Below are 17083 nucleotides of genomic sequence, written 5' to 3' on the forward strand. Positions count from 1 at the left end.
TATGCAACATTGTAAATAATAGCATGCACACTGTCATTTCATGAACAAGGAATGAAACTCCTGTATACTTCTATTCTAAATAGAACTACACCAGAAATCCAAAACAGTTTTGAATTATAAATTTCATACTAAAGCATTTATTTATAGTCAATACTAGTACACATTTTTTAAATGTAGATAGATTTACTTTATCTATTAATGTAATGGAAATGCCACATTATAGTGAAAAGTTTCTATTCATGAAAAATTCCAGGCTCTTAACCTGTTGAGTATTTACTCTAGCTGCACCTGCTCAACTATATTACCTGTGGAATGTTTTTTTTTGTTGTAAATATACAGTTTCAAGTTCTATATGACAAATGACACTCAAACTGATATAATTTTCTTTATTCTTTACTAAACACACAATTCTGTTTCAAATAATTAGAAAAACAATCAAAATGCAAACTGATTAGATTTATTGATAACATTCTTTAATGTATTATACATCTGATTGTGTGTATATGCTAATGGTAATGTAAATAATACAAGTATTAATTTAAGAGTAATAATATTTTCATTTCGGATTGATGTTCTAAAAATAAATATTTTTAATTCATTCATGTAACTTTAATGACAGGATGAATAGAAGGTAGGAGGAGAGTTAACCTAAGCGAATGTGCATATGGCAACCACTTAGCTGTGTGTAAAGTAATATTTATAATATTATAGAATAAAAAAATAATAGATTTTCCAAATACTTAAGGCAATAAAACATTAGAAAATCGTAAGTCATAAAAAATTAATAAACTCAAGACTATAGATAATTTACTTTTTTAAATTCAATCCTCGACAGATTAATAAAATGACTAATAATCAAGGGGTTTATTATTTCCTGAATAAATATGGGATAAAATAACTGACTTACATTTATGTAAAAAGTCATAAAAGATTAAAAAACCACACAAAGTAAAAAAATAAAAACAAAATAAACCATAAAGTAAAAAAAAAAATAATAATCCATTCTTCATACAATAAGGAAAACAAATATGCTATAAATTAACTTTTTTTTTTATTTTGTATATATATTTATGCATCTGTATTTCACAAGGGAAGTGTTCCTGTTAATGATAATGATAGTATTTCTATTGTCTATAAAGAAAAATTTCTCTGTATTTTATTAGATGACAAGTTTTCTCTAGGGATGATTCAAACTGATTTCATTTCAAAAAATCAAACCGTACTGTTAATAAAACAATTTTATTTTTATTATGGTAATACATATTGCCAAATTAAGTATGAGGTACAGTTCAAAAGTATGGGCCAATGAGTTATAAATAGCGATTGACAACACTGATTGGTTTGTGCATGCATAGTAAGTGACTGTTGGGCATGTAACCATCACACTGGTGTTTTTGTTGTTTGCCTTTGTGAGACAGTGTATTAAAATGAGTTCAGTAATAACAAATCCTGCCAGTTGTGAAGTTCAATCAATGAGTAGTGATTTCTAAACACAAGAGGACATCATTACGCTGTTGAAATTCACTATTAGTTGAGCGAAATATATGGGCCTACCGCAATGAGTGAAGGAAAAGTGAGGCAATAATGTTGTGAGTTTAAGAAAGGACAATCAAATGTTTACAATGAACAGAGAAGTGGCAGGCCCAGTATGCAGACTGATGATCATGTTGAATGTGTGAATGCAAAAGTGAGAAAAAATTGTCACTTTATGATTAGAAATATTTCTCTAGAATTTTCAGAAGTTTCAAAGACAATATTGTCAGGAATCATGAGCGACACTCTAGGCAATAGTAAACTGTGTGCATGATGGGTGCCAAAAGTGTTCACAAAGATCACAGAATGACATCGGCACAAGCTTTTCTCGACTGCTTTTTTAACAAAGGAGACAAATTTTTTCTCACAGTCACTGGTGATGAAATGTGGATTTCATACATCAGTGCTGAGATTCTGAGCATTCCAAATGCTGAGCTCAGGAATTGTTCTTCTTCACGATAATGTATGTCAGATAAAAATGTACAATAATGCACAACAGAAACAATTCAATTAGAAATTTTTTATAATCACTCATGATCTCACATCCACTGACTACCATCTCTTTCTTCATCTCAAAAACTACCTTGCATCTCAATTTGAGGAAAGTGAAAAGTTGAAAATCTCAGTGCAAAAGTAGCTACAATCCCAGGCAGTGGAATCTTATGCAGTAGAATTCTACTGCATAAAATTTCACGATATCAAAAGTGTTTGGAAAAAAATAGTGATTATATAGAAAAACTTAATATTATTAAATTTTTCATATTTTTAACTATTTTAATTTTGTTACCGATTGGTCCTTACTTTTGAACCATACCTTCATATATAAATTCTTGAGGTTCCCTTACAAAATCACACCAAGTTTTCAAGATACAAAAATGGACCATCAGATCATTGCTTGGTGCCCGTAAGTATGAACTGTATAGACTGATATTTAGATATTAAAGTATATTAACGTTATGTTATACATATGTTATATTTATGAATGTGTAATCTTTGCTAAAAAGAATATTCATTTATTCTTAGAAAATAAATCCACTTCTACCAAACTAGACAACAAAACTGTATAACTAAGCACGACACTTTGACTTAAAAGAAAGGACCTCATTACGCATCCATTAGTATTTTTAGCAAATTAAAAATTCATTTTAAAAAAATCTTCCCACCAATTCATTTAAAATACAATTAAAATATTTTCTTTTACAGAGACAAAATTACTCTGTGAATGAATATTTAAACAATAATAATTAAACATTAAAAAAACCTGAATTTTTGCATCCCACTATTTTCCAGTGGTGTATTATATGTGTTCAAATAATTCTCAGTAACTCCTATGTTGTGTGCTATTTTTTTTTTTAGTTTTTACAATTAATATCTTCATTTATTTCATATGTTTACTTATTTAAAATATAGATGTATGAAATAATGTTAATCACATCCATTCTTTATCTTATTATTAAAAGATGTGTGAAACACACTTTCAAAAAATTTGCAAAAGTTTTAGCAAGTGGGAAAACACCATAATTCAAATCCTAACACTTCTAATGAAAATGCAGAATTTTCTCTCTGCCATTTGGTCAATGTAACCCTTATTCAAATTTATCTATTTACTTTTAATTAATTATCAGCACTGTACTTGATTAAAATTGGGGTTTTGTTCTGATTTTGAGATAAGAATAAATTCATTTTTTTTTTTTTTTGACCGATGAATTAATTCACCACTTACGCTTACAAAGAAAATTTCTAAGTAGGAATGTAAACATAAAAATTTTTACTGTATAAAAAATGCCATGCTTGACTGGGATTTGAACCCGGGACCTGCAGATGAAAGGCCAAGACACTACTACTCTGCCACGGAAATTGGCAATGTAAGTATACAATTCAGAATAATAGAAATAATGGGGGCTAAACCTGCAGAATCTTGAATGCAAGCTATTATGTTAATCACTATACCAGAACATAATTAAATTTATTTACTGCAATTCATTTCAATTTTAGTCCCAGTGCATCAGCTACTTTCAATTAAATGTAACTTATCATTTTGAAGAGTTACAGAAAACTCTGTAAAACTGTGTTTTCTGTTTGATGAAATAGAAAATGTTTCTGTTTATTAACTACTGGCTATTATAAACTACAAGTTTATTATTTGCATGAATAATAAATTACTAATGTTAATTTATATTTGGAATCATTTTTCATATATATACTGCATTCTGTAAAATCTGATGAAAGAGATTTTAAAAGATAAAAACTTATACATAAAAAATATACTCCCACAAATAAAGTAGATTTATAGTAAAAAATAAACCCTGTGTATTACTTTTTTATTTTTAACTTGCACAGCATTGCTAAAAATCAGAAACATGGAATGCCGACTTCCAAGTCACATTTTATACACATGGTGCAAACATTCAAAGAACACTTTTCTTATGTACATCACCATCTCAATCCCTCTGGAATAGAGATTACAAAATATCTGATTTGAATCTAACACATTAATTCACAGATATCTATTTTTAAACTGGTCATGAAAATGGTTTGCCATGTCGCATTTTGCAAGAAAAAGTTTGGTCAAGAACTGGCCATCCACTTCCAAGTTTTTTCTGTGATCCTAATCCTACATCTGTTAACATTTTCATCAATTTGCATACATACAGCAACACCACTGGCTGTCATTTGAAGATGGCCACTGTCCTTCTTGAAATGACAGCCAGTGGCTTGGCAATGCATGAAATCAATACGATTTTTTAATTGATCATCATCCAACAAATACTACTTGTCCACGTATGTCCTTCACCAAAAATAGTTTGTTTACTTTTATGAAATTTATGAAGAAATGATACACTACAGAGGCAGTACCATCAATACAGAAGCCAACATAGGAAGCCAACCTAATAAATAGAGTATATATAATCACCAAAATTTTAAGAATAACAAAAGCTATGAAAAATGACTAAAACTTATCATTTTTCAACATAAATTCCAGAACAACTACTCTAAATTTAGTCAATCTTATATTTAATTTTTGCTAGACACATTTTCACTAATTATATAATTCAATCAATTTTCCTCATTAAAGGTTTTAAGGAATAAATCAGACAAATACTAGGATCAACTGTAAAAATATGAGTTTAGAAGGAAAAAATATAAAACTTGCTACCTTCCTGGTTTACTGATGTATTTATGTAACCTCGCCTTCACTTCATCATATGTAAGGAAAGCTACATAACCTGGATGAGTTACGGCAAGAATCTGCCAATTTCTGAGTAATGTTGCCCATGGCTGAAACAGTCTGGAAATACAAAACATAAACTCAACACGTTTATTGGATACTTATTTAATCTTAAAAAAAAGTGTTAAAAATATACTTGAAATATGAATTTAGTACAGCTTAGTGCAATTCTCAATGTTAAAACAAGTAGGAACATAATCAATTTATCGATTTAGGCTTTACTATGGGATTCTAATTGACTTATAAAGTTTTCACTATTTTATATTTAAGAGAATATCTATTAAATATTTTATATATATTTAAAATAAATTATCATTGTAGAATGTTCATATCTCTCCCACACTAGAAAAAAAAAAAAGTTTCCTGTTACATTGCATAAAGGTTTCTTTTGTAACACATTATATGAAAGAAATGTATTACAGCATAGAAATATTTTTCATCATTGCAGATTACAAGATGTTTGGTATTTTTTATTAAAAATGCAGGCTCTTTTTAAGCAATTTTACTCTCATTATTAGAAGGTATTGTTTTCATGGGGTTTCACATTATTAATATTTCCAAAATCTTATTAGCATTTCTTTTATGGAACAGATATTCAGAAATTAAAACTACATATACATTAAAATTTTTCTGCAGCCACATTTTATACCACAATTCAAAATATTAAAAGAATGAACGAATTCCAGATTATTATTTTTACTCAAAGAATAAAAATAATAATCTACAAATAAATAAAATAATAATCTATGATTATTATTTTTCTTCAAAGAAGTTACAGAAATTACCAATTTTGTTTTGATTTCAAGAATGCTATAATTATAATTTAACTAAATTTAACCCAACTTAACCGATAAGCATTAAACTGACAATAATTGAAAATTTATTTATGTAAGAATCATGATAGTATTAGTAAAACTCAAGATGGGAAATATAGTTTTCTAAATAGGTGCAAAATCTTTTAAACAAAACCCCACAGTTTAGGTGGGAAGAAACTGAAACTGATCTCATCTTTTTAACATATTTAAATCTGAGGATTTCAATTTTGTTTTCCAAGTTCATAAAAGTAAATTAATATTATTCTACAGTTACACAACTATTCAAATCAAATGCTACTTTTAATTGTGATTATGTGGATAGAATTCCCATAAATGATAATAATAGTATCTTTGCTATCCAAAAAGCAAAATTTCTGGACGTTTTATAACATGGCAAGTTCTCAAGGGATGATCAAATTGATTTCCTTGTAACAAAATCAAACAGTTCTAATTTGCTCTAAAACACCTTAATTATAAAAGTTAAGCTTGTCATCATTATTAAATATTTATTATGCCTACCCGATATAAAGTATCATTTCTGGGGCTCCCTCAAAATTTACAAGTTTTTAAGACAGATCATTACCTGGCACTTTCATACTATGATAACAAGTACAAATCATGTAGATCAATATTTAATAAATTAAATATATTAACTTATCCGTGCATTTATATTTAAGAATGTATAATGTGTATAGCATATATATTTATGAAAAAATAACAAAAAATTCATCTTTACCAAACCAGGCAATGGTTTGGTAAAATCTTATAATATTTTTATAATTATAATTTATCTTATAATGATGTAATCTATATAATTTATTATTATTACAGATCAGGATTAAAAATTTATTTACTGCTTATAAGTTTTACTAACAATACATATGTAATTTAGTAATGATTTGTAAATGGTTTGAAAACAACACAATCAGATTAATCATTAAAGTTTTAGTAGTAATTAAATAATAAAAATGAATAACTAAAACATAAGAAAAATCGAGAAGCCCATTTCATATGCAAAAATGCAGTACGTTATATTTCATTAAATCATAGCTACATTTATCAATTTATACAGCAATGAAAAATAAAATAATTCTTAAAATTTAATTAGTTAATAAATAATCAATAAAACTTTATGACTCATCTTCTAAAATTAATAAATTCTTCTCATAAATAAAAATTTTCATAAAGTAACAACAAATTTTTTTATAATCTTAACTTAAATTTTGTACATAATCATTAAATGGTTGGATATTACGTAAGTACTGTTAATAATGAATTGAAATAATAATATTAAAAAGTGAATACTAGAGATGCAGGCAAACAGTAAATTAATATTCTTTTTTTTTCTGTTTAGCCTCCAGAACCACTGTAAGGTATTACTACTTCAGAGAATGAATGAGGATAATATGGATGAATCTAACTGAAGTGTAGTCTTGAACAGTCTACTAAATTAATATTAGCTGAATAATAACAGATCTTGGTTTGAAACTGCAGAAGAACCTGAAACCAGCTTCCATCTTCCTTATGTCTTTCAGTCTTCCTTGGAAGACCCTCAATATCCTCAACAGGCTTGGAACAAACTGGTGTTTTAAGGACAGATTGCATTGGGCAATGTATATCATCAATTAAACTAAAATCATTAAATCCTTGCACTAAGAATGTAATCTTAGCAAATAACAAAAAAATAACAGTTTCTAATAACTGTAAATAAATAGTGATGATTAAGATCAAGTACAATATTTTAATAATATCAGTAGTAATAATTAAACATTTTTACAATTTAAAAGAAATTCTGATATTTTACAGCTGGCCAAAAAGATATGTAAAAACAGCTTCATCACAGTTCTATTTTGTGAAAAGTATCTCAAACATCTGTGAACAATAGGATACATGATCTTATCTCATGATTCATGATATCACATAAAAAAACTGTTCAATATGTTTCATACATTTTTATAGGTTTTAGATAATTTGCGAATGTTTCACAGCAACAAATTATAAAACTTCTCCAGTTATAGCTCCAACTGATATAAATTACTTTTTTACTACATTCCACAGTTCAGCAGTTAAGAATTCTTTATTTTGATGTCAGATGTAAGCTAAGCATACAGCTGAATTTTCACTTTTTTATTCATATAACAAGATTCATAATCTTGCTCTGCCTTCCTTGATGATCATTTTAAATCAATGACTTGCACCACAGTAGATTAGAGAAATGGTTACAGACTATTCTTTTATACTCCAGAAAGTCACAAAGAATCACACTTTTTATATTCCGAAACACATGAGCATTCAATCACCAGCAATTCATGGGTTTGACTGGAAATTTCTTCATGGCGATTATAGATGCTTTAATTTTCAAACTTGTTTAAAACAAAACAAAGAAATTTCATTGAAGTTAAAATTTTAAAGCAATCTTTTTGTATCGGGGAAATGTTTCATAACTTTACACAATAAAGATATTTAATATCAAATTTTCTTAGAAATTATATACTATCTTAGGCAGATGCCTAAAAAAAACCATATATTTTAGAAACATGTGGAAGGTAGGTTACCTTATTCTTGATAATTCAAACATATAACAAAATTATCTAGCAATGATGCTTTACAGTTTGAGCATTACCTATTTATTCAACAATTAATTGTCTGTTGCGATAAACCATTTAATTCAACTACTGGTATAAGTCTGAAGTGGATACTTCATTCAAATCAACATTCAACTTAATCTATAAAGTATCATCTTTATACTCTCTATTGAGAGTATATACATATATATTGAAGTATATATATATATATATATATATATATATTTCTTAGGTTCACACAAAAACTTATCATAATACACTTATACATGCCTGGTAGCGAACAAAAAAAACTGACAAAACTTCATCAATAGAAAACTCCTTTAAAAAGATAAATAGTTTGGTCAATTTCTGTATAATATAAAAATAAATAATCTCGATATGTTATTGCTATGATCCTTACAATATAATTTATATTTGGACAATATGTTGAATATAATTACCTTGTAAAAACATCAAATTCAAAATTAGAAATATAATCGTTGCATGTAAGGTCTATAGTAGATTTTAAAGCCATCGCTTCAAGGCCAGAACTTATTGGATGAACTTCATTTAGTACTTGTCTAAAGATTTTCCACTGGACCAACGTGCTGAAAAAAGAAAGGAAAATAAAATAATTAAAAATCATATTATATCTGCATATCCGCTACAAAGTTAATTTTTTAAGATGACCTTAGTTTAAAAATTTTTTATGTACAGCAATTTCAAAAACTTTTAGTTCACTAAATAATTAATTATACTGATGAACATACTGATCTGTTCCAACTTCTCAAGAAGAATAAACAATAATCTAAAAATATTTTTTTTGAAATCACAGAATACAAAGCATTTAAATATACCCTAAAACATAGGCTCTAAACATAGATTTATAAATACAGACTAATGATATTAAATTTTTAAATTAACGAATAAAATTTTTTTAAATTTAATTTTGAATAGACAGTAACAAATTTAATAATTTCAAACAAGAAAATAAATCTTTTACCGCCTCCCACAAGAGGATTTTTCAACATAGTGGGTATCAAAGTAAAACAGAAAGTAGTCAGTCATAAAGCTTAAAATGGAAAATTGTAACTGCCATAACTCAAAAATATTCATAAATATAAAAACAAAATGTATCAAAATGTAGCTTCAGGAGGTGTTAATCTTGTATATTCTTTCAATTACTTCACAATATTTTATTATAAGTGAATAACTATTCCAATTAAAATTGTAAAATACACCTGAAGGTAGTTCTCACAATACTTTGAGTCAATCTCTGACATTGAAAAAAAATCCACAAAATAACAATAAATAAATGATCTGTTTCAAATTCTCCTTAGAGATGAAAATTACATATTTAAGTGCAACTGTTACATCACATGCAGTCACTAAACTGATAGGGTACAAAACAAAAGCAAAAGTAATTTTAAGAATTAAATGATGTACAGATTCTAATTGGTTTCTTTTATTACTTTTTAAAGCAGGTCAATATATTAATGTAAAAATAAACTTAATGTAATCATGAAGATAATGTAATTACATAAATTATTGTATTATGATTTTAAGACTTCATTACAGGTTACTCTTAACTTTTAGAGTGCCTGTACCATCACACATACAGTGCCTGTACCATCACAGGAAACAGTACAAGTAAAGCATTCTATGGTAGGGGTATTTCTTAAATTTTCACCTTCGTATACCACTTGCTAAAAGATATGTTAACTTATTAGATTATTAATAAAAATGCCTTTTCAAGAAGAACTGATAATTTAGATATTCCATCCCATTAACTAAATGATTTTTTAAATATAATAAAATATAACAAATACATTTTTTCCAAGGCAAAAGCAAATTTTGTTACATCCACTACACCAGCTTATGTCATAATAATGTATCTTTATCTTATGTGATAGTGGGTGAACATATGTGTGAAAACACATCAAGTATAGATGTGATCACAAAAGTAATTTTAAATCTCAGATGTCAAGCAAAGAGATTTCAGTACAATTTATTAAAAGGAATAAGTTATAAGCCAGCAATTTTTTATTTTCTACAACAGATTATTTTTTTATATATCACCTATATATATATTCACTTGATTAATGTTTCCAAACAGTATCTTGGTATTAAAATACGTGACAAGTGAAATGTCTGTCACTGAAGCATAAATATCAACAAAATAGAGTACTGAAAATAAAACAATTTTATATGAAACCTGTCAAAATGAAGTAATGAGTTATTGACGTTAAGTTATATATAAATTCGTATGTATACAAATATAACAGAATGAACACAAACTTACAATATTAAACCCCAGTAAATGCACAATGTCAATCTCTACACAATCTATATAAAAATAATTGCTTTTAATCTATATAAAAATAATTTTGATTTTGACATGAATATATGTTAACCAATAAGTAGAATAGTTTTTTTTTTTTTATTCCACATCTCAGACTAATATTAAAATTTTTTAATATGTTGTTTGTTAATTAAAAATAAAAAGTTTATTTGTAATAAGAATCAAAAACTTTGAAATATTTGGAAAGAGAAATGAAATTAATTTCAATCTGAATAAAAGTTAGAGCTATAGCATCTGTATTTAGGAAAATATTTAACTTTATCTGCTGAGAAAGCAGCACTGAGATTTTTTTCTGTAAATTTCATACTCATTTTGTGTTTATACATGTACAAATATTATATATTAAGCTCACCTAACAGTCAGAAGGCTGCTTCATTATTTTTCAATTTGTTCTTACTGCTGACTTTATTCTTTTTGGTAAATGGTGCTATTATCAGTGACACATTAAGCATAAAGTCCGTGGACTATCTCTTTGAAGTGTACGGATGTGTGGTCATTTCTCTAGCATTTATATAACCTTGAAGTAGAAAAACAGTCCTTTCTAAAAGACTATGAGTAACATGTATTCCTTCTTTCCGTAAAGACTCTATATAATACAATGTAATCATTTCAAATGCTTTCTCAACACTGCAGAATGAAATATCTAACCCACTGGGTTGGTCTAGTGGTGAAGTTGTTACTGCAAATCAGCTGAATTTGAAGTCGAGAGTTCTAAGGTTCAAATACTAGTAAAGGCAACTACTTTTATACAGATTTGAATACTAAATCATGGATACCAGTGGTTTTTGGTAGTTGGGTTTCAATTAACCACATAACTCAGGAATGGTCGACCTGAGACTGTATAAGATTACACTTTATTTACATTCACACATATCATTCTCATTCATCCTCTGAAGTAATATGGAAAAAAAGAGAGAATGAAATATCTATCTTTGAAATCCAAGGGTGAGAGGGAAAATCCTCACTGTAGTGGAAAATTACAGCTGTATCCCAAAATGCCGTACTATATAAATGATAGCCATTAATTAGTAATCAAGATAAGTTACTGTATGAAACCAAACTCTGTTTATCTGAATCAACTGTAGTTGATTTCAAATGGACTGTAGTAAGTTCTTCAATTTTCTTTCTGTAGTAACAATAATATTGTAAAAGTCAAATAAAATTTTTAGTTTTATTGGAAGCTAAAAAATACAGTAAAAAATATATTAACTTACAATCTCTATAATTTAAATGAACTTACTGATTTCTCAATCACCTCATTGCATCAAGATTTGAATTGATTTTTCATCCTCATCATCATGAAAGAATGAATAACAAACTCAAACTGAGAATATGCCCAGTGAATTTACTTATTCAATGCACAGTAATAAGCTAATAAAGTGAATAAATAAATAAAAACTAAATTAAAATACATGGCGTTCAATGATGTATGATGATGCATGCAACTGCTTATGTATACAGACCTTCGAAACACAGTTCATCTACACAACTTTAAAAGATAAGAACAGGATCTGTCAGAAAATGCATCGAGTGATAAAATCTGAACAATGAATATCATAGTTTAAAGTAGAATGACTCCATTACCGTAAAATGCAAATACCCGATTTCTAATCGATCAATTTCTAATCATCAATCTGAGAGAAATAGCAAGAGTTGTCCTTTCTCATTCCTGTCTATTCAGCGGTTTATAGCAAAGAACATTGTACATAAAAAAATAATAAAAATAAGTTATTTCATTAAATTTTCTTGTTTTACAGTCAATAGTTAATCAATCTATATTTTTTACTTTCATTATCTATACTTTTTTGTATATATTCATATTCAAATATACAGTTCTTTTATAGAAGAGCAAACATTTAATTTAAAATAATTTAAAATTAAATTTGCTTCTGACGTAGGTATAATATTATTAATCTTATGAACTGAATTTCCACTGATAGTGACGCTATTCTTGTTGCCCAAGAATTTTCTGCAGTAAATTTTTTTTATTTTATTGGATGACCAACTACCAGGATGATTGAATTGATTTCATTTGTAAAAAAAATAAACCCATATTGTTTTGCTTTGAAGCACTTTAATAAAACATTAACCTTGTCATCAGTATTAATATTTATTAATTTATCTCTTGCGGTTTCTTCAACAAGTACAAGTTTTCACCAAACATTTTTGCTAGTTTTCAACTAGGAGTCAGATCACTATCTGCTGCCCATCATGAATAAATCAAGTGGTCAACATTTAAAAAATTTAACACATTACATTATCCATATGTTTGTATTTATTAATACAATTTGTTTGAAAAAATAGTCACTTATATTTTAAAAGATAACAATTAAATTATTCTGTAAGACCAAACAATAGAACTGTTTGTGTATACCTAAACACAACAATAAGGCTTATCAGAAAGTGCATAAAACCCTTCTGTTACCATTTTTACCATTAAAAAACTCTTATCACCAATTTATTTAAAATACAGTTAAAATATTTTCTTCGACAGAAACAATATTACACCACTGAAGAACTTTTAAAAAATACTAATTAAAAAGTACCAATTTAAAACTACCTTCTGAATTTGAATTATTCTTTAAAATTAGTATCTTCATACATTTACCTTAATATTATTTCATATTTTTGTATTTTAATTAATTAATATATACTGCAATGACATCTATTTTTATAATTAACTATGTGTTTTATGATGCTGATATGATCAAAATATACCACAATTTCCCTTGATCCATGCAATCACATGGATCAATTCTGGGTCAGTCCGTTTTTTTTTCATCCATGGAGTAGTAAATCTTTTCATTTGAATCAGAATTGAAATAATTTCATGATATAGATAGAAATTTATAACACATAGTTTGGAAAAATACCATAGTTGCAATAACATTTGTAACAAAATACAAAATGTAATACAATTTAGTCATAATGTGAGACTTTACAGAAACAGAATCATAATAAAATGACAATAGATTCTAAGAATCACAAAGATATATATAAAATATACCTTCAATTTTTCAGACTTAAAACTTTGGATTTTTAAATAACTCAATACTTTCATTGCATTAAAGCTCAATTTTCTACAACTACTATACAAAAAAATTAATATTATTACAACTCAAAAATTAAATATGGAGATAAATACATTTTCTTTTTTTTAGTTCTGTCCAAAAATGAATGCAATCAATACAAAGACATTTTTCAGCTATTTTCGAAGAATTTATGTTCAGGTAGTCCAGAAATATTAATTAAAGAATGGCCCATCATAAGTAAGTATATGTATGTATTCGTACATACATTTTCAAGAAATATCTGTAACTTTTTTTGTGTTTTTTGGTATAAGGGGGGCCTTGAAAAGTCGACATATGCAAAAAAAACCTGGACACGCAAAGCGTTGGCCGATCACTACACTTTCTCTTTATAACTATTCTGCTGCTGCAACAATAGACCTTTATCTGGTAAAGTAAAAATAAATAGCTGTTAAATTATGGAAAATGAGTAAGCTAAATTTGCTGATAATAATCTCAAGAATCAGCAAATATCATAACATGTAAGTATCATATCAACAATATCATAACGGTAAAACAAAATCAAAAATTTTGTTTGGTTATTTTTTTTAAATTTTCTTCTGGATAATAGAAATATAAAGAAAACATAAAATGTATACATTTGTAATGAACATGTAATGAATGTATACATTTGTAGTTACGGTATTTCCACCGATAACATTTAATGTCATGCAATTAATAAAAGTAATATAAAAATCTTACAACAAAGCTGAAGAAATAATAAAGCATGAAACTCATTTTATTGTAGTCAACACGTTTTACAGACGGAATACAGTTAACCAGAAGAATCGATTATTTATACAAACCGTTTGAGGTCATTCACAACAAATAACTGACCTCATAGGTCATATAAGCTACACCGAAAGAAATATAGTTATGCTCGATTCAAACTATCCGCACTAGTTTAACGTTTGCGACAGTAAAATTGGCCTCAAAATACAAAAGGAACCCGTAGAGTTAATTTTTATTTAAGTTATGAAGTTTTAAGAGTTTTAAGTTTTAAGAATACAATTAACCCTAATAAAAATAACGAAGACGTCACTTAGTCACAGGGTCGAACGGTACCTACGTTCAGATAGGCTCGGCGCGTTGATTAGTAAATAGTACCGGTTTAAACGAAGACGGGAAAAATCAAAGAAAAACAATTTCATTTTATTAATTTTTCCATTGTAAAACTAATATGAAATTTTGTTTTTTTAGCATGGCTAATTATAATTTTGAATTCATCTTTTCTCTCGTGACTGCAACACTAACACGGAAATATACGAATTACTTACTCGGAACTACTACGACCACGAAATCGCATAAAATACCTGTAATACCGAGTAACAGTTGTAAAACGCACGATCGTTAAATTTATAGTTACCTATTGCGCCCAAAAACTTTATGTAACGGCAAAACCAGATTATCACATATTTTTTACGAGAGGTTATCTCTAAAATAAAGAACGTTTCATTGGAAAAGGATTTATTCTGAAAACTTTATAAATAAACTACTTCTCTGTATAGTCGCCACATGAATTAAGACATTTATCGTAGCGATACACCAGCTTCAATATACCCCCGTCGTATTCTTCTGCCGCTAGTCCATTTAGCCACTGATTAACAGAACTTTTTCATCGTCGCCCTAAAATTGCTTACCGCTAAAAAATTCTTTCAATTTCCCAAAAGAAGGAGCTAAGTCCGTACTATATGGTGAGTGATCGTAAATTTCCCATCCAAAAGTTCTCAGTAAATCACGTGTCGAACCTACATGTGGCGTGCCTTATCGTGCAGCAGGACGACACCGCCAGTCAGCCGCCCACGTCGCCGATTTTGAATTGCGCGCCGTAATTTACGTAGTATTTCGCAGTAGGCTTCTCCATTAATAGTCGTTCCACGTGGTGTGAAATCAATCAGCAGTATGCCAAACCGATCCCAAAAGACTGTGGCCATCAGTTTACGTCCAAATGGCTGTGGCTTGACCTTTATCGGTCTGATTGGTGATTGAGAATGACGCCATTCATTTGACTGCCGTTTTCTCTCTGGCGTGTAATACGAAATCCGTGTTTCATCGCCACTAACAATTATAATTAAGGAACTCATCACCTTTTTTTGTGTAGCGGATCACAAATCCCAAAGCAGATCCACTCGGATTTTTTTTTTGTGAAGTTCCGTTAAGATGTTCGGCACCCAACCTGTACAAACCTTACTGAAGCCTAAATGGTCATCAACAATGCGGCCGATAACCGCTCTTAAAATATCAACAAAAAAAAAGAATAGCCAGGTCGGAAATCGTTGGGCGACGATCTTTTCTTATTTCATCATCGACGCGTTTCAACAAGTCCTCGATGATTATCGAGAGCCTCCCCGAACGTTCTTCATCGTGCATATTAATTCTGTTTTTTTAAACCTTCACACTATTTTCGGACGTTTCTTTCATTAATTACATTATCACCGTACACATCAACCGACTGCCTATGAATTTCAGGCGGCTTAACGTTTTGATGGGTTTAAAAAACGTACGACTCCACGTATTTCACAGTCTACGGCAACATCAATTTTCCTATTTATTTTATAAGGTAATAAATCACACGTAATCAAAGATACTACAACGCGACAACTTACAGACAACAATGCAGAGTGTACATTACTAGCGTGGCCATGAGCGACAATGATTCCCCAATCTTAAGGAGAGAGATTTCCCATCGGTCTTTACTTTTGAAATATCCCTCGTATAGTTATATAAAATTAAAGAAGCGATCGTAATTCAAAAGGCCAATTTCTCAATAACCGTCTTAAAAAAAAAAACAATCCAAAAAATCCCCTGTTATCTAAATGCAGAATCTGTAGGGATTACAGTCATCACATCTTATCCAGAAGTTTGTGGGTTCGAATCACGGCTAGACGTTGCATTTCTTCACTCGTTCAAAATAAGAGCAATTAATCTAAAAGTACTGAAATAAAAAGTAAGCTTTTTAAGAAGTTTACCTTTTTTGATGAAGGAAGAAACACTCGGACCCGTTCTTTAAAGTCAGCGACCTGCATATTTGTTGCATTACGTTGAGTAATCACGTACTTTATGCAAGTCAGTTTTTATCGTTAAGCCTACTTTTTAAACATTTAGAAGTTTAAGTGCATTTATTAAGTACCAAGAGTAAGTATCTAATAAGACTACTGTATATAATATGACGCAAACGTAACAACTACCATTACAATATTTCAATTTAACAAATAATTAAATTAAATTATTAAAATCGCACACCAATATCACAAACACTTTACACATAACGGGATTCTCTTTCGTTACTCCACACTTAATTAACCATCGACTGGCCTATTTTCCCTACAGCTTAGTCAAGTCGTATCTTTGCCAGTAAATCTGAACCTTAACTTGTTTCTTAACAAATACAGTAAAAATATACTTAACTCCTCATTTTGCATTAAAGCATACGATTTCATTTTAATATGAAAATTTGAAACCGAATACGATTTACGCCCATCAATAAACATAAGATTTTTTTAAATATCCTA

At 28.5% G+C, this 17083-nt stretch overlaps 1 protein-coding gene across 3 annotated transcripts in view; it reads right to left on the minus strand.

The window, feature by feature from the left end:
- Cbl (E3 ubiquitin-protein ligase CBL) overlaps positions 1-17083 on the minus strand; it is a 246952-nt gene that overhangs the window by 97960 nt on the left and 131909 nt on the right. For all 3 annotated transcript variants that reach the window (XM_075356510.1, XM_075356508.1, XM_075356511.1), the window contains exons 2-3: positions 8603-8749; positions 4691-4822 (exon numbers count right to left, since the gene is read on the minus strand). In XM_075356510.1, the coding sequence (XP_075212625.1) occupies positions 4691-4822; positions 8603-8749 (279 nt within the window). The remainder of the gene's footprint in view (positions 1-4690; positions 4823-8602; positions 8750-17083) is intronic.

Source organism: Lycorma delicatula, chromosome 2 (assembly GCF_047948215.1).
Source record: "Lycorma delicatula isolate Av1 chromosome 2, ASM4794821v1, whole genome shotgun sequence".
In the NCBI taxonomy this organism is placed as follows: Eukaryota; Metazoa; Arthropoda; class Insecta; order Hemiptera; family Fulgoridae; genus Lycorma; species Lycorma delicatula.